Genomic DNA, 26,728 nt, shown 5'->3' on the forward strand with positions numbered 1-26,728 from the left:
ATTAGTACAAATGCAGTGTTGGTTAGTATATTACATGTGGTACGTGTATATCGATACTTGAGCTACCTCTATGAAAAACGACTGTATCAACACAATAACAATGAGAATGACACCGCTACCCGCTAACGCAACCTCACAGCGATGTAACTTTTTATTTAATAAATTATCAGCTTTATGTTATTTTATAATAAATATGAAAATATATTTGTCGTGACACTGTGAATATCAGATGACACATTGTTATCAAAACTAACTGGTGTCTAACAAAAGAATATTATCAATTTCCGTTTTTTTTTTTTTTTTGTATAAGCGAAAATGTTCAAAAAGTGATAAGGATACAAAAAAGAAATTATCTTGAAACAATCTTTATACGATAACAAAATACCAAGATTGCTTATTTGGCGTGTACAAATATGATTCACTTTTAACTTTTGCTATTGGCTACATCTAAATGTGCACCAATTACTAATTATTGCAATAATGAATCTTCGGTGGGGAGAACGCGCATCCATGAGGTCATTAGCACTGGGAATGGACTTGGGGGAGTCATCGACCGGGCATCACGCAGGGGTGCAAATGCAATGCGTCGGCGCCCGCGCACGCTACCGCTTTATTAGCTGCACCGCTGCACTCAGCTATCGCTGGATATGTTCAAGTTACAATCCCATCAGCACAAAGTCCAGTTACACGAGCACAGTACGTGACCAACATGCCCTTATTAGACACGTGTAATTCAAAAGAATCTGCTTACACTACGCTTCACGGAGGTTAAGTGGAATTTAGTAATCAATCATTCCTTTTAACGTGTGTAATATTAATAATAACAATGAACACCTTAGTCTTTAGGAATGGAATGCGTTAGCATAAAGGATATCATAAGCAACACAGTATATTACGTCCATGGTACTGTTTATATCTATAGGCGACAGTTACCACCTCAGTTGCATAAAAAATAATTAATAATAAGCCTTTATTGTATTATATTCATTTCTCCCCATAGAACTATATTTAAAATATGAAAAATCTATTTATTACCTACTAAGTTACTTAGTTGTTGAACGACAACGCTTCACGGAGGTTAAGTGGAATTTAGTAATCAATCATTCCTTTTAACGTGTGTAATATTAATAATAACAATGAACACCTTAGTCTTTAGGAATGGAATGCGTTAGCATAAAGGATATCATAATATATATATATATATATATATATATATATATATATATATATATATATATATATTTAAAATATGAAAAATCTATATATAGTTACTTACACACTTATATATATATATATATATATATATATATATACATATATATAGATACACACACACAAATATATACTTCACATTGTTTGAAATTAGGAGACGTCCTCGACTCCGCCCGCATATTTTATGTAGTTATGGACCATTTCATTACCATATTATTTAGGAAGTTACATATAAAAAAAGAACATCATTAATGTTCTTATTTTAATGTTATAACTACCGGTTTAACATACGTATAATATGATCGAGAATGCTTCAGGACCATTCGGGACCTTTAATCATATTCGTTCTAATTTTCACAAAATTTCATTGAAATCGTCAATGTTTATCCGTTGTAAACTTAACAAAAAGAGTCAATATTACATTTTCGTTTATAATATAGGATACGGTTGTTATTGTACTTAATTCTATGAACACTGCACGAAAACAGCGAAATTTTAGTGACTCAGGCTTCAATCTAAATAACCAATGAGTCATACTCATACACTACTAAAGCTAGATTACTGAATTTTTTGATGATACACTTTCCAGAAGATGAATGTAGCATTCGGGTCTAAGGAAAATGCAGGTTCCATGTATTCGTAACAGATAAACAGACCAGGAATAAATTTAAGAGAATAATTATGGTACTAACTTCTTATCTGTTCAGAAAATACACGCTTGTAGTATTCGGGCTAAGGAAAACTATAATGTGTTCCGTGAAATCATAATAGAAAAACAATATAGTTTAAAAATAAATTCAAGAAAAAAAAAATAAACAGAATGCAGATAAAAACATCATCTATAATGGTCGCTATAAGCCAGACCCAGCTAACTTATTGAAATTTGTACATACAAATATTTAAAGATTACAAGAAACTGCCAATTGACTATTTCTTTGATAAACTAGTAAGCTACAAACGTAGACCAATGCCAAAGACATTACTGACGACGATGGCTCTTCATAAAATTAAAAACCTTCCAATTTAATCCGAATTGCTTCCAAATTACATCATTCAACCGCCCTGATGCGAGGGTGAATATTTTTACACGGACACTCAATGTGAATTAGTATATGGACATAATTTTTTGCAACATCGCTGGCAAATTTAAAGGCTCACACAATATTACAACGAAATAAGTATGCCAAGGCGACTATCAACACTCGGCCAGTCGGAAACGTGATGTTCAATTATAGCATTACGATAGTGGCGATACCGAAACTCTATTGCCAAATTAACGCTATTGGTCGAGAACCACGTTAAGTCGATTAAATCGGTTATGAGTTAATGATGTTCTCAGTATAACGCGGAGCTAAATTTATCAGTTTAATTTTTATGAGTTTTATTAGTCTTTTTTTTTTATTTTACATATGTTTCTTCTCCATCATTTTCCCCCTGAAACCCATAAACAACCATATTTAATTAAAACGTTTAAAACATTTTTTTCGTGTCACTAGCCAACTAGAATTACTTTCCGACTTCCTCATAATACTTCGTGATCTTTTATTCTTTATTACCTCATTATATTTCCGCAATAGTGTATTATAGTAAATAAATATACCTAATCCCCGGATATAGCTAATAAATACTCAATTATTATAACAACCGGACGTCATCCATGAAAGCGGATCGAGATATTTAATTTAATTGATATAGGACGAACAAAACGACATCGTCTAAGATAAATGATATTGTCCGTATGTGTATGTCTAGGCGGTCGTCGCGGTATATATGCGCCGTGCCCCGCTGACCCACTTGCCAAGTGTTCGCTACGCAATTCGAGCGCGACCTGCTTCGCGTTGCACCGACGCTGATGCTAGGCCGCCAGATGTCCTAATAATGCAGGACATATAACCTTTTAAACAATTCAGTACTTGAATTTTGATGCATGTGGCTTTTGCAACTCCTTTGAAATGTAATAAAACTAAACCATAAGACACTGACATAAAGTTGTTGATACAAGGTCATCGCATCACTAAAGCCATTTATTACATTTTGGTTGGTTACACGCGTGGTTTATAGTGGTATACCATTTTTATTCATTGTTCAGCATATACATACATATAATATTTATTCAGAACTAAACCCAATAATTAACATTAATTCAATATTACACTATTCTATGTTGAAATAGAATTTTTTTTCGTGCCGACTTATTTTATCAGTACAATCATAAAGATAAGCCCTACCCAGTAACCACCCTACAAATGATTAAACTGTTCTTGGCTAGACTAAAACAGGTGCAGTACACACGACCGAAGTAACCAAAAACATCTGTGAACCTTCTGGCATATATACCACATGTGTTTAAACTCATCACCTTGCTCTGCTTAGATTTCTTGATGACGCTACCTCCCACGGACTATAGAAAACGAAAACTCTAAATATAATATATTTACATATTCCACGTAGATAAACATAATACAAATGAAATCCAATACAAATAAACTCATATTTGATCAGACTAAATGATTTATCATTTCTTGTCAATATTTCAAAAATGGCATACTAATGCATTCTGATTACAATAACGACGTTATGAGACCCTCTCAGATTCGACTAAAATGTTTAAATATTTACTAGTTAATAGGTATAACAGACTGAATAGATAGATTTGTGCTCAAATTCGGATATAGACACACTGTTCGAGTTTAAAACCTTTATTAGAATTTTATATACGTTTCCACTGTTTAAATCACTATTAAGTCCACTTAAACAAAATCATAAGTATTAGATTGAATTTAACAAACAATTTTTACGCATATAATTTTTCATAAAATCCATCCACCTCTCTTTTACAATTTCTGATACTAAGACTTATTCCTTAAGCACATCTTCATTAATTAATAAAAACTTATTAAGACATTAAATTTCTAGACTTTCTCGTGATAAGAACTCACTAATTACACATAATATACAATATAATAAAATTACGAAAATATTCAACATAGCGAAGACCAATACAAATTTAATACAAATAAAACAAATTAATTTAGAGACTAATACACTTATTGCTTTTGTGGGTTTAGAAAAGGCCTTTCATAAAGTGGACTAGAAGATTATGACAAGGATACTAAAAGACAGGTTACTTTAGGTACACAGAAATACCTAATCAATACCTATAAAAATACAATACAATTAGGAGATGAGAAAAGACAAACAAGAGAAGGTTATACAAAAACCAATACTCCGACTGTAAAATATAAGTGATTCTTAAATAGTTTTGATTTTTTTTATCTAACTTTATTCTACAAATGTATCCTGTTTAAACAAAACTTTAATCTAAGACACGGTCTATTACGTTCCAAATTTTTTAACGGCTTAAGAGTGAACGAGTAAGATTATTAGTAGGATTCTTTTATTATTCAATCAGTTATACTATTGCATATTATAAATATAATCCTAATTCATGTTTATAGGCCACTTCCTATTAAAATAAGTCATCAAATAGTTTGTCATTCAAATTATTATTATAATTAAAAATATTTCCAACGCCAAATATTAAATAACATCTAGGCTAGCATCTAATGAATAGTATTGAGGTCGACGAGACTTTAATAGTAGGTATAAATGAAACGATCTGTTCATTGAGTTCTATAGTTAGGTGCAGTGCTCGAATTTTCTTCAGGTTGAGACAAAATACAGGTCTGACCACTCGATCAACGGTAACAGTAACGGTTCGAGACAAAAATCGTGCAGTGCACAGAAAATTCTTACAAAAAAAAAAAAGTGGCGTCATTTATATGCTGCATCGTCAATAGTAGCCTAACCGGCCTGCCACACAACATTACCAACATAGGCCAATTTTAACATACACATGGTTCAGATGGGCCATTACATTAACGCACTTTATTGGAAAATAATGAAGTGGCCTTTGTCATTTTAACACGCTATTAACTCTAATGTATGTCTAGTATAATATACATTTAGATTCTTGATTTCTAAATGGTTAGTGGACTTAAATATTTCTAGCTCAATTGATTAGCTAAAAATATAACATTTGAAGCAGCCAAATGTTTGAAATACCACCGTGATACAAACATTCTTCATTTGGTTTTACCAAGCGTTCATTTCCGAGGTTAAATGGAATTCCGTCAGAATACAAATATTTTTGTCAATAATAAGAACTAGGATGATTTAATATTAATGCGCTTGTTGCAGCATGTTGATTTAGTAAAAATAAATCAATTTCTCTTAAAATTTATTTCCTCTAAAAATGTAAACATTATATAGAAAGAATTAGGAAAATCAGTTTCATAGTGTCAAGCTTTAAATTAAACAGAAGCCCTCGTTTTTGGTACAGAATCTTTATTATAAACTTCAGAAACCACAAATACAATACAGTATTAACGCTGATTGAGGTCAAACAAAATATTTCCTTCATACGAACTAAAAAAAAATAAGCAATAATCTATGATGTGCCAGTAAAACCACGACGTATATACCGGAAACGTCATATACACAAAACAAAAATAGACTGGCCAGGGTCTCGTGCGAAACTTCCGCGTGGTTTTTGCATCAAGGAAACAAACCGGCGCGACAACTGTCGATCATAGTATCGACAAGTTTGCTCAGTAGATACAAAGCAAACAGCCAGGACGGGAAGGACAATGACATTAGCATTTGAAGGAAGAGCTTGCGTCACACAAGCGTGGAACAATGACGCGGCGACAATCGAACACGCACGGCAAGATGGCTGCCGCGGCGTCAGCTGATCGCGCACACGCAGCGCAGCTGTGACCACTGGTTAAACATATCGCCCTCTCTTTCAATCGCGAAAGATTAACACAATGGATTGAATAGCATTGTATGCAACACAATGCTTACTGGACACTTTGCTGGATGCAGGTATGTTGCACATTTAATTCAATCGATTTGTACAAGACTACGAAAATTTGTAAAAAAAAAAAAGGAACAGGTAAAATTTTAAACCCAAATCGACGCCCTCTAATCGAATTGACTTGAAACCGACGCAAAAAATAAAAACCAGTTACTGTATTTTAATAATCTTGCCTAGATTTGACATTTAAACAGTTTTGTTTTACAATAACAATGCGCAGTTATAAAGACAATGATAATGACATTAGGTATGTTTAAAATAGACAAAGAAACGGTGGAATTCAACATTTTATTCTTCTGTACTTACTTAATATACATTTATATTCGTATTCAGACACTAATATGAAAAATTGTGCATATAATCAAAGTTACAAGTATGATTCCGATCGCTTTAATTAAATTATTTCTCAAGTTATAAACACGTGTTTTTTTTTATAAGGTAAATATAAAAAGTATTTATCTGTTAACTATAGACATATATCATATAATAATAATGCAAGCGATATATTTTCATTACAAATATACCGAAGCATGTAAGTAAATTGGTTATTTACGCTACACGCCAGAAGAATACTTGCATGCAATACGGTTTGTGAAATCGTCAATGAAGGTATCGACCTACATGTATTAAAGAAACGAAATGTGAAACGAAAAATTACATTTACGAAAATTAACACGTTCGTGTCATCATGGTGTGTCACCTTTGTACAAAACAAACTTTCTAGAGTGAATGCGAGTTTAACGTAGACCTCAATAACACGATAAGCTGATAAAAATAAATCGGCAAAATACAAAGCTGTAAATGTTAAATGAATATTGTATTCAACTATTATCAGTAATAATGACTGCCAAGAATTCGTTACATCATTAAATGTAGTAATTAGTGACTAATTCGAATTAAAAATCTATTTCTTTTCTTTAAAATACTTGGATTCTTTTTTGACTAAACCTTTTGGGTACTATGAATTGCATAAAAGTTCCAAGCACGTGAGGACGTTGACCTTCTGGCATCAAGGTCGATGCGGCGGCCTTCAAATAGCCTCGTCTAGCTGCCTCGCAGGCTCCTCTCGGACGGGCAGAGATCACAACGCAGCAACGCACACAAAAACGGCATACACTTAACTACAAACAAGTATTACCTTCGAATGGAAATGCGAGCCCATGGCCATGTAGAAACAACGCCTGAAAGCGCTGTACGGTCACAAAATCCAAAAGTAAACCACATGTAATCCGAATAGAGGTGAAACACACTAATTTGCACTATTATCTGATGAGATAAGGTGCATTAGTCGCACTTTGACGTTCACTGTTTACTATATTGTATCGTATGTCGGCCTCGCCAAAGCGAGCTCCGAACCGCTTGACGTGCTGTCGAGAACTGCCCGAAGCCGAGGCGCCCGCCCGAGTCGAACAGAGAAGGCAGGCAGCAGTCGCGCCGCCCGCAACTATTCGCGTCAGCGTGTCGCTTCATTCCACACGCGCACGCACTAACCAATACAAACAAGCCAATGCTTGATATTCGCAAACTATAAACACATGCACGACTAGGCCACTCATCTCGACATCACACAACAAAATGCTACAGTAATATCGCTACATTAGCACAAACTGCTCAATAACACCTTTATCTATGTACCTCGTGATATCAAGTCTAAACTGCGACTCAGAATATAAACTTAGTATTTAGAAACCACACTGATGACGCCGTATGTTATTTATTTCTTTTTTAATATAGTAAAAGGAAATGTTTTGCCCAAAATAGTCCTGACAGATGCTGGCTCTGTTCAAAAGTTCTAAAGTAAATAACAAACGATTGCAAACGATTGTTAATTATAAGCATGTTTAAGACCAACGAAACTTTAAACACAAAAGATACAATAATTTTTTATTCCTGTTTTTGTTAAGTTTAAACAATTTGAGTATGAAAATCTCTTCGAAACTTACACATCTATTGTAGGTAAGTAGTATGTATTTGCAATACGTTTTTCTTTTTCTAATAACCTATCTGCTGCTAGCTCACGCATATTTTTTTTTTCCTTGAATACCTTAATTAATTTAAATAAAAAATTGCCCAATCGATCTATCCGTTCTCAAGAGATATCTTTACCAATGAATATTTATTTCATTTTCATCTATATGTATTAATATACATATAGATGAAATAACTGAATAATATAATAATAATATAATATGAATGAATAAACATAGAACATTTAATGATTTGCGTTTTAAGAATAAAAGCAAATAAATGCAACGACATTAATATTACCACGCATACGCATAGCATGTTCGTGTCGATACACAACTTTCGATGCCTTTCTTCGCCGCAGCGTGATCTCCCGAAACTATGAAATCATCGACAATTATTTAAGTATGTAATAGGTTTCTTACACGCTGCTAGATTAGAATATAGAAAACGTAACATTTTTAATTCGTGTCGTTCAATTATTCGCCACAGATATTTAAATATCGGATAAATTTTCGAAATCAAAAGTACATTGCACTCCCGTGAGATGAAAGTGAAAACTAAGGTCATTATTCGAATATTAGCGGTCAATCAACTTTGAGTAAACAAGCACTAAAGGAATTTAAATATATTAGAACAACTGTTTACTTATTATACAAATATAAATAATTATATCTTAATTATGACCACTAATTTATTTGTTTCAAGAACAATAATTGAATGTCACTAATGGATTGTGACAAAGTAATATCATAAACAAAGCCATGTGTGAGCAGAGTGTACGAGCATGAATAGTGCGAGGGCCAAACAGCAGCGGCGGTGTCGGTGGCGGGCGTTGGACGCAGACAAAGCCGCGGACGACAGCGCGAGTCGTCGATCTCCCCCGAATTAGTCCTGGGCCGGGGCCGCTGACCTCCAGTACGCCCGCTGCCACTGTCGCGCCGTACGCCGCCGCTTGGTAATTCCTTGCCCTACAACCTACACTACACGCTACAACAACCCCCTATGAGACACTACCTCACAATGAGATCAGCAATAAGTAAGATTTAGGTAAACAAAGCATGACTAACATACCCAAGAACAAAGAGCGTGAAGTTTCGACAAAGACGAGTAAAGAAGATTCATGTAAGGTCAATGAAATAAAAGCACGTGGAACGAGAACAGACAACGCTCTGGGCACGACGCATTAACAGGAGTACACGTGTTTTCATGTGCGTTTCAAAAGATCACTTACTTGGCACCGAAAGTTACATAAATTTTAACAAAGATCATTGTCGTCATTATCTATCTTAGTCATTATCACCGACATATTAATGTTATCATTCTGTCAGTCCATTCAGCGTGCTCATAATAATTTTGTCTGCTGATACACCATATTTTGAGAAGTGTGGCAAATTTCTGGAAATATCCTAAAAATATATAATAAAATGCAAATTGTAATGAACGCTTACCTGATTTTGGAAAAGCGAGTTCCGTACCAAACAAATGTCTTTCCAAGTGCGCAGTCCCTTCAGCTCACAACCGGGCGACACCACGTCTGTGCGGTTGAGGTCAGCATCCACCGGCATCACAATGAATGGTTACTCTACCTGTACAAACATGGCCAATATTAACAAATGTACAATACTATTCAGATACAGACTTTTTTTCCAGAAATCTATAATACTGTTCCTGTATTATCCGTAGTTGTTATCTGTAGATAAGTAACATCAGATTTTAGAATACATTTACGCATCATTGTTACACCGTCTTCTAGACGATTAGTCGTTACATTTATCAGCTAGTCATTTTTTAAACAATAGTACTTATGGAATTTGAAAAATTCGTATTTATATCTGCACTTTTTTGTTCACGTGATGAATATACATGGTGATAACTAAATGTACCGTCATGCGTATATTTAGACTACAATTTTATGCCTTCATTTCTTATAAAAACATGCTAAAATATAGTACAATTTTAATAAACAAACTTCGTCGCTACCTCAAGATAGTTTACATTTAAATTTCGTCTAAACAATGACCACAAATACGATACATTAGTACATCATCCAATTTCGTTTACAGGATTTTAATTAAATTAACAACTCTAAATTAAATAATAATTGGAAGCTATTTTCAGGTATATGGAATAAATATATTACAATATGAAATAGATTGATTTTAGTAAACAAAAAAGTTTATGTAAAATTAATAAAATTAAGAAGCTCGAAAATAAGGTATTGTAGGCAAAATGAGGGTATTTGTGTACCGTATATAAAAGAATGAACATAAACGACAATACATAAAAATGAACGCTGTCAATCGAATCCGTTAAATCGTATCGTAAAATTGTGATTTTGAAAAAATGCATCCAATATTTTGGGAAGTAATGTTTCTAATGTCTACAATCGACAACACTAGTATAAGAAATAGTAGTAAGAGAGTTTGATTCCGAAATTATTTTTTATACCCGACATGACTCGAAGCAACGTCGTCAGCACCACACTAAATAAAGTTCTATACCAAACACATTATTCAAGTAAGTCATTATAAATATGTTCATTCATTATTACATAATAATATACATGCTTGTTGCATCAAAGCGAGCGATGAGCGAGTCACGCCGACATACCGAGTTTACCGGGTCCATTCGGCGTCAATGAAGAAAAGAAATTTATTGAAACAAATTACACCCATGGAACAACTTTGCTATCATGCAGCCACTATATATAACCTGATTTGAAAGAGCTCTTTTATGGAAAAATGTATAAGCAGACTATTTATAAACAAAGGATTCAATCTAGTTCTTTATAACTTAAGAAAAGTGATAAAATTATAATGCCCCAATTCTTCTACATATTTACAAATGTTTCAATATAGTAACAACAACATAGTGACAATCAAATGAGTGAAACTACTTATAACTCTACATATATCAGAAGTTTACAAATACTTAATCAACATATGTAAATATTAAATTGTAGATAAATAGCAGAATTGAGACTCCATTCTGTGTACCACATATCACTGTGAGTAATAACAGTTTAAACTTTGTATTGTATAAAGAATTGAATATGAATGTGGGCATTTTGAGTGTTATATTCACCACAACAGTAACAGTTGACTATTGTTGAAATATCTCTGGCTATACCTTTAGGTATTATTATATATTCATGAGTATATTTTTTTACAAAATATAATAAATGTAAATTAAATTTGATCAATCAATACACATAATAAAATCGTAACTGATCGCTGTCTGTACATGGAAGATATATAGGAAAAACTATTATAGGGCAGCTTTATGAACACAACAGAACCCAAAACAATGATCATTAGATTTTTTTTCTGTTTGTCTGTATGTTTTTGCATGTTAATCTTAGAATTAGAATTTTGAATAGTCTTTACTTAGGAAATTACCACACAATTCAGATAGCAGTTTCAGCTAAGTAGAATGACCAAAATTCTTAACTGTTGTAATATATTTATTCTTGGGATAATAAATAAGTAATACATTTAATATAACTAAAATATATGTGCAACAACTAGGTCTACAAATGATCTTACTACATAATGTTATGTATACATATCATCAAAGCTAAAGCTGTAATGGTGCAATAATGGTTAAAAATCAGTTGTAAATATGGTTAATATATATCTAACCTTATATTTTCAAACAGTGAAATCCCCAACAAAAACGGGTTAGTTTTTTCATAATGCTGAAACAAACATAAAACGTAATATCTAAAACTAATTTACGAATTATTGAAAAATTAAGTCACTTTATGTACAGAGAATAAAATTTAATAGTTTTATAATAAATATATAAATAGGTCATAATTGGACTGGGTAATTATCAAAATCTATTAGCTCATTATCATAATTACTTATAAATTATCTCTTTCAAATGTATCCCTAGGCTAAAGAAATTTCACAACAATACCATTATAATTGATTGCTTTATCCATTGAAAATAAATTAGTCAAGATAGAATGAACTAAATGCATGATTTAATAAGAATAAACATTATTCACCACATTTTTCATAGGTATCATTGCTTTTTTTACCTTTCAAAGATGTTTGTTGTTAAAACAGTTGTATATTGTGTAACAAATATATTATTACTTCTCAAATTGATGATTCATTATAAGTTAATATAATCATCTTCATACCATACATGTTCCTAATATATGGTATATTAGGACATAATGTAAATGTCTGACTACATGACACATAAAGCTATTTTCATACTTCATATAAAAATGAATCCCATAATAGCTACTATAGCATATAATTATCATATTTGTTTGTACCTCAAATAAAATAAATGTATTAATGAGAGTCCAAATTTATTTTTCTAAAATTTTCTTTGAAAAATTGTTATTAGTTTTACTGTTAACTATAATAATATTATTTAACTGTTTCTATATCATCTCTGATCTATGCACAAACAAAAATTTTTTTAAAAATTCTTTAGTCAGATCTGGGTATTCTCAGTTATGCCCAATGTTTTACAGGTTTCTCATAACATGAGTATTATTAGCTTAAAGACAAAATAACAGGTGTAGTAGTATGAAGCTTGAAGGTGTAATAATTTAATACACTGCCTCACTTTCTGATGATCACAGGTTTAATCACACAATACAACCATTTATACTTAGGAGTAGTCTTTGTATTGGTCTGGATGTTTGCTTCTTTTTTTTTAATGGATGATAATGGAGTGGTAACCCCACCTGCACTAATAGTATACATGCACTAATGGAACCCCAGTGAGAGATAATAGATGATAATGAAAAAGCAGGTCAATTAGCCCATCGTTATGAATACACCCAGAATTCAGCATGATGGTTTCTAGGGGGACCATGTGGAGCCTGGGTGTTTGCTATATATGTATATATTAAACAGAAAGTAAGTCTGTCAGTTATCTAGTACCCAGGTTGCCTGTAAGAGATTGCTTTAAGCGATAAGGCCACCTTTTGTATATGCACATTCTGTATAAATAATCCTTGTGCACATCTCTATTGTGCGCAATAAAGAGATTATTATTATTATACGAGGTCTGCTTAGTTTAGGGCTAGATGGCGCTGTATAATATGTAGAATAGTATTTATCTATTATTATTTAAATAAAACTCACTTATTTGTAATACTGAACAACAATATATCAAATACAGTAATATTTGAAAACCAAACAAGATAAAATCTCTGGTGCCAAAGAACAAATATAATGTCACAAATCAATTCTAACCTATAAATGGTTAAAATCAATTGAAAATTCATTAGGAGAGCCCAATTAGCTATTACATCTAGCAACATTCAATACATATGTAACTTCTGTACAATTATTATTCTAACTTCGCATTACACCATAATTGCTGATGAGATCAAGCATCTAATAAAAAATACCCACACACACACACAAACAAATAAACCCCACCATGTTATAGTTTACTACAGGAAGTCCATAAGTTGAGATACCCAATTTTATGAAAATTATGTATAGCTCGAATGAGCATATGAAAAGCTTTATTCTTTACATATAACGTAGTTTAAAACCTATTTCAAGAATGGAAGAATCTATTCGGTACATCTTTCAAGGTGGTGTCATGCAAAAAATGCGTATTGAAATTAAGTGTGCTATAGTTTAGACCTATGGTTCCCGTGGTACTTGCATTAGTTAACTCATAAACATGCAATTATATCCTAAAGTTAACCATTTCAACAATGCCCGTTCCTCTGTGGAACAGAAACAAAGAAAATATTGGAGAACACAGTAATTGGCATTCACGAAGAAAATGGCGTCATATCACTAGTCACGGAACAAGGTACAATTTCATCATACGAAAGCACATTACACAATCACATATTTACACCACAGAAACCAAATACATGCTGTAGAAATTATTTACTTCATAGAAGTACTCACTTTGAATAAAAATTCCAAAGAAAATCATCCAAAAACTCAAAGGACTGATGACAAGGCACTCCACTCACCGTTTGCAAAACCAGACTAATGTCACGTGACCGACTGGGTTACTAGGATAAATAAAACTACTATAATAATGTCTAAATGGTACAAAAATATACAAAAGGAAATGTTTGCAATAAAATAATAATTTGTAAAATATGAACACATCTCAGAATTTAATATTCTCATATTATGTAGCATGCAATGTACATAAAGCAACATCTAAACAATTTAAATAATATGTTCCACAATCCCACTTTAATTATTTATAAAATAATTATAGCTTTACAATTACAAATAATATCAAATCGGTCAAAAATATAAAAGATTACATAAAAATATAAAAATATAAAATGTTGTAAACTAACCACCTATATTCTACGTTTACTCGCCCAATAATTTGTTAATAGTTAACAAATTATAGTATATATAGTAGTAATTGGCAATATAGATAAACGTCAATGTCTGTTAACTCCTAAGTCACTGTCACCATTGTCATGTGTCTGTATTTCTATCTGAAATGACTGTACCTATCTTTCGCTGTTACCTTGATTTGAAGTTTAACCTATAAAGTGAAGAATTTCATATTTTAAACAATTTTACTATAATATATTAAAATTACACGAGAATTTAAAAATGCCAACAATATCTGTGAAGAGAGATTTGCTTTTTGAAGCACTTGGCAAAACTTATAGTAAGATTTTATGTAATGATTTACTTCATAGTAAGATTACAACTTGGCACTCAATTTTATTAAAAACTTGTAATTTTCAGCTGATGACGAGTTTCAAGATTTATGTTTTGAATTTGGCTTAGAGCTAGATGAAGTTGTAAGTATATCTTGCTTTATTGAATAATAGTGAAGTTTCATTTAAAAAACTCCAGTTTTTTCTCTGTTTAATCAATTTAGTAGGTTTTTCTAAATAAATGGTAATTTTTTTCTAAATAAATGTTCAAGAATTGGAATTCTGATTAGATTGAAGTTCTCCGTTTTTTACCAGTTTGGTATATAAGGCTAAATTATAAAGACCTCCATCCTCACAACTGTATTTCATATTATTTTTATTTCAAATTATTTTCATTTTGACCATTAACTAAAGATTTTAAAATTTTATAATAATAATACTCATTATTAATAAAACATTAAAATTTTAACTGCTGAAATATAGTTTTAAAATAAGTATGTTCCAATTTTTTTGACAAATTCTTATGCATGATTCTTGATTGTCAATAAGTTAGGATAGTGTACTACTGACCCATGACACTCTTTTTGTTTTGTGCTATTTCATTACATTTCATGTTTTGAGCTTAATTAGAGGAACTTAATTACTGAATTTATATTTTTCTATGATTATTATATTCTATAAGTAAAGCATATTAAATTGTTAAATCTGCAGACAACTGAGAAACAGATGTTAATCAAAGAACAAGGTGACCAGGCAGGTGCTGGTGTCTCAGAAGAAATACTGTATAGAATTGACATACCTGCCAATCGTTATGATTTACTCTGCCTAGAGGGACTAGTGGAAGGAATATTGGTATTCCAAAATAAGTAAGTTGTATTTATTATTAGTTAATTATTTTATTCTTTATTCTTTTATTGTACACAAAACATACTGTTAATCACGATTCATTATAAACATAATGTACAAAGGCGAGCTTATCTCTAATAAGAGATTTATTCCAGCAAAACCTTTTCATGTTAATTGTGTTATTTTAAAAATAAAAATAGGCAGTCATATGATCTGCATATATTGTATAAATACATAAGATATGTATACACAAAGAATAATACAAAGTACACATTATAAATTACATAAAATACATAAACCCTGTAAACAGTATATGTATATACTTACACAAACATACATATAAACATATATAAATATACATACACATATACACAATATGTCAGCATAATGATATAATGATGTCAGTAATGCTCTCTTAGATGACGCTTAAACATGCCTATACTTGCTGATTCCCTTATTTCCGATGACAGACTATTAATTATTATTACTTAAGTTAATATGGCAATAAAATTGCAGGATAAGAAAGCATAAGACCTTAGTCCTCAGGAATGGCAATACATAAGGAGTGCCATGGACATCATAATGTATTCTTGTCTATGGAGCAGTTCATGTCTATAGACCACTTCAGATGGACCATCAACTTGGTAATTATGGCAAGATACTTAAAAAACCCAACTTTCAAAATCCTTATTAATCTTTTTTTCTCATGAAGAATTTAGGATGTATGTCCCTGTTGTATGAAGCCCACCATATATTCTAGATTCTCATGTTTAATATGCAGATGTAATAATGTTGCATCTCAGTAATAGTTATTATAATGTCAAAAGAAACATGCTACAATGTAAACAACAGCCAATTTATCAATGGGAATAATTATACTAACAGTGTCTTTTTTTTTTATACAACTCAGATTGGCAAACAAGCTGACGGTCCACCTGATGGAAAGTGGTAACCGTCACCTATAAGCATGAGCAGTACCATGGACATAACAGAGTATACTATTTCGCCCATGATACTCCCCGTGTGTTGCCATTCCTGAGGACTCAGGTGTTATTCCTCTGTACCCAGTAAATTCATGCCATATCCCACCCTTCAAACCGAAACACAGCCATGCAAACACAAATAATAAGATTCATAACAGTGAGAAACAAAAATTTTTAATCATTTGTTTCTTGTTTATCACTACAGATAATAGTTGAAGTTTGGTTATGTTATAATATAATAATATTGAAATAAATTGGCAATAAACATCCCTTGTTCTAATAGTATTGAAATTATTTAAAATTTTCAGGAAGGCTCCACCTCAGTACCGGCTAAAAAAGTATGAAGACTGTTATTCATTACACCTCACTCCTGCCACAGCACAGATCAGGCCTTATGCTGTTGCTGCAGTCCTTAAAGGCATCACTTTCACCAAGGAATCATATGATAGTTTCATAGATTTACAGGTATAGTGTATATTAATCTGGACTAATATTGTAAAGGGAAAAGATTTTATTTTTTACTAACTTTTTGCCTGCTACTTCATACACGTAGATTTCAGAAGTAGGATAAACACTGTAATAGATTACTTCTAAATTTGTTATAAGGCATTAATATACTTCATAATAAATTCAACAGATCTTAAATTATATGCAAATAATTAGTATATCAGTATAATGTATTTTATTTATATTAATATATTTTAATACATTTAACCATATTCTGCAAATATATGAAATCTCAGAATTTAAATCAACTATATTGATTTCAATTAATATTTAATTTAATTATTATAGGACAAATTACATCAAAACATTTGCAGAAAGAGAACCTTAGTAGCTATTGGTACTCATGATTTGGACACTGTTAAAGGACCTTTTGTTTATGATGCTTTGCCACCAGATCAGATCAAGTTCAAAGCTTTAAATCAACAGAAAGAAATGACAGCATCAGAACTAATGGAATTATATTCGGTATGTAATATTATTTAATTATAAATTTTCTTTTGACATTTTAAACTATACTATCTTCATGAACGAAAATATGCATTCTTTTTATTTCTTTAGAATAGTGATCTTAATGAAACAGTTACTTATAATAAGTAGACAAAAACGTAAATGGTTTGTCTGTCACTTCAGTAATTTTTTTATATTATTTATATAGATAATAAATTGTTACCATGGCCTATGAACACCTCATTTTTGCAGAACCCCATGTCGTAGCTTGTTAGGAATTACCTCATATGTTGAAAAAATTACAATACCAAATGATTAATAAACCAAGTAAATACGTACCTTTAAAATAGACTTCTTCACTTCAGACTCCACACAATCAAAATTGTTACAACCCTCCCATGTAACAATTTCGATTACAACAATTATTTTTACGATATGACGCGGCACACGTGTGAGCGAGTAACACACGTGCTCTTACTATGATACCTGTCGCTGTAAACTCTCACTAACTTAGCTCTTAACCCTCTGACCGAATATTTTTTTTTTTCACAACAATAAACCACATTGTTTTGACAATAAATAGCAGTATGAGTATCTAGCCATCTAGCGAGATTCTAAGATACAATATTAATTTACCAAAACAAAAATCGCGAAATAACAACGTCAATAAGCATAAAAAATGCGAGCACGTGGAAATCGCGGGATGCATAAAATTAAACTAGTAGATACTGCACACGGAAATCGCGGGATACCTGGTCAGAGGGTTAATGATAATGATTCCATGGGGGTATTAATTCTACTTGCATATTTTAATAACAATGGTATTATTGCACCATAATTTGAATTATGAAGTTAATTAATATATTGTTCAATAATTATCTTTTTCCAGAGCCATGCCCAATTGAAACAGTATTTGGGCATTATACGGGATAGTCCTGTTTATCCAATAATTAAAGACAAGGACGGCATAGTGTTGTCAATGCCACCAATCATCAATGGAGACCATTCTAAAATTACATTAAACACCAAAAATGTCTTCATCGAATGCACTGCCACTGATCTAACTAAGGTTAGTTAATTAGTTAATGTTTAGAACAAGCCATTAACATCTTGTTACTGGATACTGTCTCTCCTAATTAAAAGAAAATACTACTACTTCTCAAGCTATGGCGGCTGGGGGGAAAGGGATTGTTAGTAATGAAGACTGAGAATCCCATTGCTAGCAATATACCCAACCAGGTCGACCTCCTCTCAGTTCTCCCTGGAAACTATCATGGTTAATTCCTGATGAATTCATCATGATGAGCCAACTTGCCTGTTTGCATTCTCATCTATCACCCTTCACTGGTGCTTTGCTAGCGTATCCCGTTAGCACAGGCGTGTTACCATACCATTTTCACCCACAAAAAAAAGCCATGGGGGCCTGGTCGCTTGATATATGTTCTTATTTCATATTTGTTGTTTTACATGGATGTATAGTGCACTGTCCTTGTAAATATCTCTTACGGCATCCATAGAAAAAAGAGTATTAAAATATGTTAAACATAAATGTTATAAATTTTCAATTATATAAATATATTGTATGTAATTTTCCATATTACACTAAAATATAAATTATTATGCCATAACCCAAACTACTATTGAGTATACTAAATGATTGACTGGTAGAGAATGTCTATAGCATTAAGTCTGCCTTTTGCATTACATTTTATTGGTCAATAAAATTTGAATAAATATATACTTCTTAAAAATAGGGAACTGTAAAGAAAAAGTATAATTTCTTTTATTTAAATTTGTTTTTATACCTTTCCAGGCTATTATAGTACTCGACACAATAGTCTGTATGTTCTCCAAATATTGCACCAACCAGTATGAGGTACAGCAATGTAAGGTATACAGTCCAGAGGGAACTTATGAACTCTACCCAAAATTGGAATATAGGGAAGAATTAATCAATGTTGATAAAGCAAATAATTATATTGGAATCAAGTAAGTTAGTAGTATATATTTTATATTTTTTATATCTCTTATTCGAAATTGACAGTAAAATTATTGTATAATAACTATTGTAAGCCATACTTTATTGTAATTAATTATGTGGTTATACTCACGTTCGGGGACACCCGACTAGTTTCCAACTCAATAAGAGCCCTTATTTATGAGTGTGGATACTGCGATTTTACCTTACGAATAGACCTGGGAATCAAACTCGCAAAGTGCTATATAATCCCCACCACCACTATTATTTCTTATAAATGTGGTTGAATAACTAATTTAAAAAAAAATGCAGGGATTAAGGCAGAATGATTGCGCTTCCTAGATCATTCTCCATCTACCACAGGGAGACTTTATACAAAAGTCGTCTGCTTGGGTACCTCTGCACCATTCGTGTTTCTACCGTAAAGTAGTTGTATGTGCACAGCTGTGTTTAGATTTGAAAAATATGGCAGTGTAATTACAGAGTACTGAGGCGTAACACCTTAGTCCTTAGGAATGGCAACGCATGAAGGATATCATAAGCGACACAATAAATTCTGTTATGTCCATGGTACTGTTCCTGTTTATAGACGATAGTTACCACCTAAGTTGCATAAACCACTTTCCAAAATTTATTTATTTCTTTATACAAAGATAGTTACATTACAGGGTTTGGTATCTCCTGTTTATTGACATTCTCACTTGCATATACAATTTGTATATTGTAGCGAGGATGGTGACAAGTTGGCGGCATTACTGTCGCGAATGTGCCTGCCGACACGGCTGGCGGAGCCCGCGTCGCTGGCGGTGCGGGTGCCGCCCACCAGGCATGACGTCATACACGCTTGCGACCTCTATGAAGACATCGCCATCGCTTACGGGTTCGTTTCTCTTTAGACGCCTTTTATTGAAATTGGGATTATACCTGTGTTGTTGTCATCCATATATTCTTCAAACAATATTGTTGTGACCACTAGTGTGGTAGTAATGATAGTGTGGGATTACAATGGATCACCACGTTTTTCCTCTAGAATATTAAAAACAGTAAAGGAAACAATGCACCAGAACGAGATAAAGAAAACACGAAAGAAAACCCTATGTCAAACCACCTGCCAGGGTTATACTTTTTTCATATACATATAAGTATATTTCTGATAGATAATTTTAAAAAGGCAGCGAATATTTAACGTTAATTACAACATTTTTTATAATTAATTTTGTTTTTTTTTTTTTTTATTTTATCATTGAAAATGAATTTATATTGATCATTATTATAAGAATTTTGCTACTAACACATAATGTGGATGTAAAAGTCAGAAATTAAAATTATTGTTACCTCCGACAGAAGCACAATCGGCCAGGGTTTAGGGCTTCAAGGAGAAAACCCGACGTATTAAATATAATATAGATATGAAAGTTTTTAATGCTTAATTCATGTTTTATATTTAACATCGTAGTATATCGGAAATACTGAAAATATTTGAAAATTAACTCACAGTCCCTATTTTACCAAAGTCAGTTTGAAAACTCTAAATTACATAAAATTCACATTGACATTTATTTTTCCCATTTTGAAATTATTTTATATTTTACAACCGCATCTTAAGGAGGCGCGCGTGGTGACCACGGGCGCCCCGACTGAGAAGCTGACCGAACAACTGCGGCTCAGTGCGCACACGCAGGCTTCACGGAGGCGCTCACTTTCAACTCGTTAGCTGTTATTAAATATAACATAGAATCCCATTATGAAAGTCAATTTAATGCTTAATTCATGTTTTTATATTTAACATCGTAGTATATCGGAAATACTGAAAATGTTCCGAGCGTAAATTAACTCACAGTCCCTATTTTACCAAAAAACGTCTTTTCATACACGCTCGCCGGTTACGGGTACTTTTAATTTAGCCCTTCTTCAGCACGTCGCCTATTTGGTATAGATCCATACTGATGGAGAAAGAATGAGTCTATGAGAGGAGTTTTGGAAATAGATGGAGAAAGGTAAATGTTATAAAAGCTATTTTTTTTTTAAATTCATATTACATAATGAAATAATTATAACATTCTTACATTGCAGTGTTCTCGAGAAGACATATCAACGAAACTAGGACTCAAAATTGAAGATATACCAGCAGCACACATCTCAAATCCCAAGACGCTGGAGTTCCAAGTAGTTCGAACTGTCCTGCTGCCTGGTTTACTGAAGACACTGGCAGCCAACAAGAAAATGCCCCTACCGTTGAAACTGTTTGAAATAAGCGACGTGGTACTAGCGGATAAGACTGCTGGTTAGTTACTTTATCTCGATTATAACAGATAACAAATAACTCTGCAATGAAAAACCCCATCTAAATGTATATAGATATAGATAAAAATTGATAGAAGAGTTTTTTTTTTTTTTAGTTTATTCATTACAAACCTTTCCTCTTTATAGTTTTTAAATTAAAATGAAACGTCAATCATACAGAGACTGGAGCACGTAACTGGCGACGCATCTGCGCGGTGCACTGCGGGCGAGCGGCCGGGTTCCAGTTCGTGCACGGGTGCTCGACCGGCTCATGTTGCGTATGCCGCTGGCGTTCGCTGCGACAGACGGACGAGCTTACCCTCAGGGCCTGCTCTGACGTAAATTTTTTACATGAACGAATTTTCCTTTTGTGTAAGACGCAAGTAATCACACGTGTTGTGCAAGTAGTTGCACATCACGTGTGAGGTAGCAAACATTTTAAAAAATTAATTATGCCTTAAAATCTTAGAACAGGGTTGTCAGATACAAATATTGATATTTACCCAAATGTTAAATATTTTTTCTCCAAATTAATACGAATTTCAAGACTTTTACTCTGTCACAAACTTGTGTCGTTTTTACTACATTTTGCTACATGTTACAAAAATTGAATGACAAAAAAAAAGACATTTTGTTTTTGTTCTTTTTTTTCTGTTATGTATATTCAAAGTAATGCAAAGTAAATGCACAATATTATATATAAAAATGTTATTGAGGTAATAAAAGACATAATTATTATTATAGAATTTACAAATACTAAAATAATTACCCAAAATTTCCAAATAATTACTCAAATTTATCCAAGCCCATTTTACTTTTTCCAAGACTTTCTGTAAGGATTTTATTTCTCAGAAATGATTACCCAAAATTGCGAAATAAATAGCCAATCTGGCAAGGCTGCCTAAGAAAAGTCGAACATAAAGGGAAATTTATCTGCAGATAAAATGTTCCTTGTGTACCCTAGCCTTTATTACTTATATTACATTCTTTATCATGAAAGCCATTTAAGTTTATTGTTATTATTATTACTGCTAGATGGGTATTGTATAAAGGTATTTATAATCTACCACCTGGCGATTTATTTTATAAAAGGATAATGGTAATCTTTATTGCAATGCTTGGTGTACCAGTCATGTAAAGGATTTGTCCAGTTGACACATCAAGACGATTTCACCAGTAATTAATCCTGGTGGTTTCCAGGGAGGATCGTGGAGATCGACTTGACAAAATAGTAATGGAGCCGCTACCATTAACAATTGTCTTAACTTAGAAAATTAAATCTATATCATACATTCGTTTCATTGAGTACGGATGTGCAAAGGCGCTGTCTCCCATAATGGCAACAAATATATTGAAATGCAATAATTGTAATACAATAGTGAACTATTATCTTTTGTTCAAAATAAATGTGATGTTATGGAACAAAGTCTCATTCGTATTGTTACGACTTCATTTTCACAATCATCAATCTTTTCATACACACTACGAAGATACGAAAGATTATGCGGAAAAAGGACGGTAAAGAGAACGGGATATAGAAAATTTTATCACTATTGAAAAATTCCGATTTTTGTGTTCAGCACTTCCCCATAGTTTTGATCATAGATCTATACAAATTATTAAAAGATATGAGTCGTGTTGCAAGAGGAGTTTTAAAGGAAATAGACGGAAAAAAGATAAAAATGTTATAAAAAGCTATTTTTTTTTTTCACAATATATAAACACAAAATGCAAAAAATTATAATTTTCATTCTTGGATTGCTTCATATTCAGAGAAAAATGGAAATTAAATCGAGAAGACATAAATATCATCGAAAACGCAATCTAATTGTTTGATAAATAGTGAACATAAACGTAAGTGCGAGGGCAGCACACATCAATCAAACAAAACATAGCAGCGGACACGCAAGTGAGTTGAACATAGCCAATAGTCACAACACAGTCCCATCCATTAGTAGTGGAAAAATCATTTGCTGATATTGCTTCTGGCGGAAAATGGAAAAATGGAAAAAAGTCAGAAGATTGGATAGTTGTGAAAAACTTGAAATAGATTTATGGGGAAAAGAGGACAAGCAAGTACAGAACTAGCGGATAAGAGCAGCAGATGTAAAGATACTTTTTATAAATAAAGTTGATAAAAATACTTCCAGGACATATCTTCATATACAAATAACTCTAGCGCAATGAAAAACCCCATGAAATTTCAAATGTATATAGATATAGAGTAAAAAATATGGATAGTCTATGGCCTGATGGAATTTCGTTTCGTCGGTTTTTTTTTTTTAAAAAGACATTTATTGACAAGTTTTTAAATACAAAATAACAATGCATAATAGAACCTCTTTATAGTTTTTAAATTGAAAAGATCAGTAAAATGATAAAACGTCAATCAACATAGAGTCGAGCACGTAACTGGCGACGCTCATGATATACATATTTTAGGTAGCATTCATGATGATTTTGGATATTCTGGAAACTGCGGGCGAGCATTCTTCACGGTAGACCGTTTGGTGGTGTCGCAATATTTCCGGAAAAGTTTTCGTGCAGTGTCGGTGATTAAATGTGAAAGTTCGCGAATAATAGCAATTAATGCAGAGACTAGTGATAAACAAATGGTTATTATGAGTGTTTACATGCCGCGATGTGCGATCTGCTTAGGCGAGATCTGTGCAATTGTTGAGAATAATCCAACGTATTTATTCTTGGTGATTACAATGCGACAGATGGATTCGGTAAGGACGTTTACATTTCTGTACAGAACAACAGCTGATTTGTGCGGATATAGAGAAATTGCTTTGAATTCGATAGTTATACTTTTTTAGCGATGAACGATCATATTTTAGTAACACAAGCTTCTTGGAAGTCTATTACAGAGATAAATATCTTTATGATATATATTGGTCTGATCATTTCCCTATTCAAATAAAATGTAACATAAATATATTAAAAAAATTAATGGAAGACATTGTAATAAAATATTGAATTAGAGACTATGAACAGATACAATTATATAATAATTATTGTAATAAAAAGTTTGAAATTGAGTTCCCATCTGAGCTTGCTAATTGTTGTGATAGAGAGTTTTTTCATAAGACCATAATAAACCAATTATACATAATGAATACATTCAGAAGCTGCAGCTTTACAGGCCTGTCACAAACTTGTAATCGTTTTTACTACATTTTGCTACATGGCAAAAATAATGACTAAAAAAAAGGCATTTTGTTTATGTATAAAGAAATGTATGAGAGTCGTAAGAGATTTTTAAAATGGTGTCAAAATAACCAAGACCAAATAAAAATGGATATAATTCTTTGCCGCTCCAGAAGTGACTTTAGTGGGTTTGGAGAGCGACAAATAGTCTTATTATATAATGGTATTAATTGTCCTAAACAAATAGCTAATATGTTTTATTTTAGAGTAACATAAAGGACAAAACTTACAGTCGACTACAAATGCTTGTAGTAAAAAGAAGTAGGTCAAATGCATAATTTTACATGTAAAATATTTGAATTTATTATAAAGAACATTTAGAGGAAAGTCCCCTGGGCATGATGGCCTTTAGCTTTTTCAGGCAAGACATTTCTGCTCTCAATGGACGTTTTGTATTTCTACCTACCAAGGATATGTTGAAAACGATTGTTGTACCAATACTTAAAACAGGACGAAATATCGGACAGCGGTAATTACAGGCTATATCACTGGCTACAATAACAGAAGGTGTTTGAAGTTTCTTGAACATAGACGACAGGGAAATTTATTTGGCAGATACTGAATCGCCATTCTGTGTCTCAAGCATTTATTACAGATATATTATGCATGTTTCTTTATCATGAAAGCCTTTGATATGGTATCTTTATTTTATGGATTAAATTGATAAGACTACTCCTACAGAGTTAGATGAGGGTAATTGTAATAAAGATATTTATAATCATACCGATTAAAATGCCGGGCGACTTGTTTAATATGTATGTAAATGGCCTAATTGAGGAGCTCAGCGGAATGCATGCTGGGTGTTATATTGATGGAGTAAGCGTCAATAACATAAGCTATGCCGACGACATGGTACTGCTGAGCCCCTCAATTGGAGCTTTAAGAAAAATGCTAGCTGTGTGTGAAGCATACGCGAAAAACCATGGTCTGGTATATAATTCATCATGTAATTATGACATTTGTATCTAGACATAAAAAACCGAAGTATTTTCATATCTAATGGAAATGTACTTGACGTGGTAACTGATTTTAAATATCTCCGCACATTATTGCAAATACTTTAAAAGATGACCTGGATATAGAACGCAGAAGAGTGGCAGTTAGTTAACATGTTGGCCCCATTTTACTAGATGTACAAAACAAGTAAAAATAACCCTGTTTAAAGCTTTTTGTCAGCGTTCACAAGTAGCATATGCTGGCTATAGTCAAAAAACCAATGCTCTTCAGTGTACAATAATGCCTTCAGGGCACTGTTAAGAGAATGTAGTGCGTCACACATGTTTGCACACATACAGATGATTTTTCAATACGACGCAAACGAATTGTTTCCTGGTGGGTAGGGTGCGTGTTAGCTCAAACAGTGTCCTGAAGACAATTGCTGATAAAATGGACTGTCCCATCCTAAAATATTGGGTGGGAATGGTTATCAATGTAGTGACCGCTCATTTTAACAATTATCAATTTGTAACTAACAAAATGGGCCTTATGTTGTCTAATTAAATAAATATTATTATTATTATTATTATATATTTTAAATTACTATAAACTTAATTAATAATCATTTCTATATACAGATCCAGCGTATTTCCCTGGACGTTGTGCAGAAGTCGTAATGGACGGGCAAGTTATTGGCAAAATAGGAGTTATCCATCCGACTGTGCTGGCAGCTTTTGACCTCACCAATCCTTGTTCAGCGGTTGAAATCAATATAGAACCATTTGTATAAAATATTATAATAAAAAAATATTTATTTATTTTGCATTTTTTTATATTTCTCATTT

At 32.4% G+C, this 26,728-nt stretch overlaps 2 protein-coding genes across 4 annotated transcripts in view; one reads left to right on the forward strand and one right to left on the reverse strand.

Moving 5' to 3' along the window:
* Nucleotides 1–14,072, reverse strand: part of LOC113518768 (AN1-type zinc finger protein 6) — a 35,950-nt gene extending 21,878 nt beyond the window's left edge. The window contains exons 1-3 of one of the 3 annotated variants that reach the window (XM_026903749.3): nt 13,963–14,065; nt 11,701–11,756; nt 9,508–9,645 (exon numbers count right to left, since the gene is read on the reverse strand). The gene's annotated coding sequence lies outside the window, so the exon portion shown is untranslated. Of the gene's footprint in view, nt 1–7,229; nt 7,645–9,507; nt 9,646–11,700; nt 11,757–13,962 lie in introns of those variants that run through there. The other 2 variants (XM_031913487.2, XM_026903750.3) reach the window with 2 other exon arrangements.
* A 444-nt stretch (nt 14,073–14,516) lies between these two features.
* Nucleotides 14,517–26,701, forward strand: LOC113511530 (phenylalanine--tRNA ligase beta subunit-like). The gene is given in 13 exon segments (XM_052892604.1): nt 14,517–14,698; nt 14,779–14,834; nt 15,402–15,556; nt 16,828–16,984; nt 17,315–17,491; nt 18,363–18,542; nt 19,287–19,462; nt 20,179–20,377; nt 21,061–21,112; nt 21,115–21,164; nt 21,525–21,735; nt 21,915–22,045; nt 26,521–26,701. Coding segments are annotated over 13 exon segments (1,755 nt in total). The 5' UTR covers nt 14,517–14,640; the 3' UTR covers nt 26,674–26,701.
* Nucleotides 26,702–26,728: the final 27 nt, after the last annotated feature.

The sequence above is a fragment of the Galleria mellonella genome, unplaced genomic scaffold (assembly GCF_026898425.1).
Source record: "Galleria mellonella isolate WM207_F2 unplaced genomic scaffold, CSIRO_AGI_GalMel_v1 utg159, whole genome shotgun sequence".
Taxonomy (NCBI): Eukaryota; Metazoa; Arthropoda; class Insecta; order Lepidoptera; family Pyralidae; genus Galleria; species Galleria mellonella.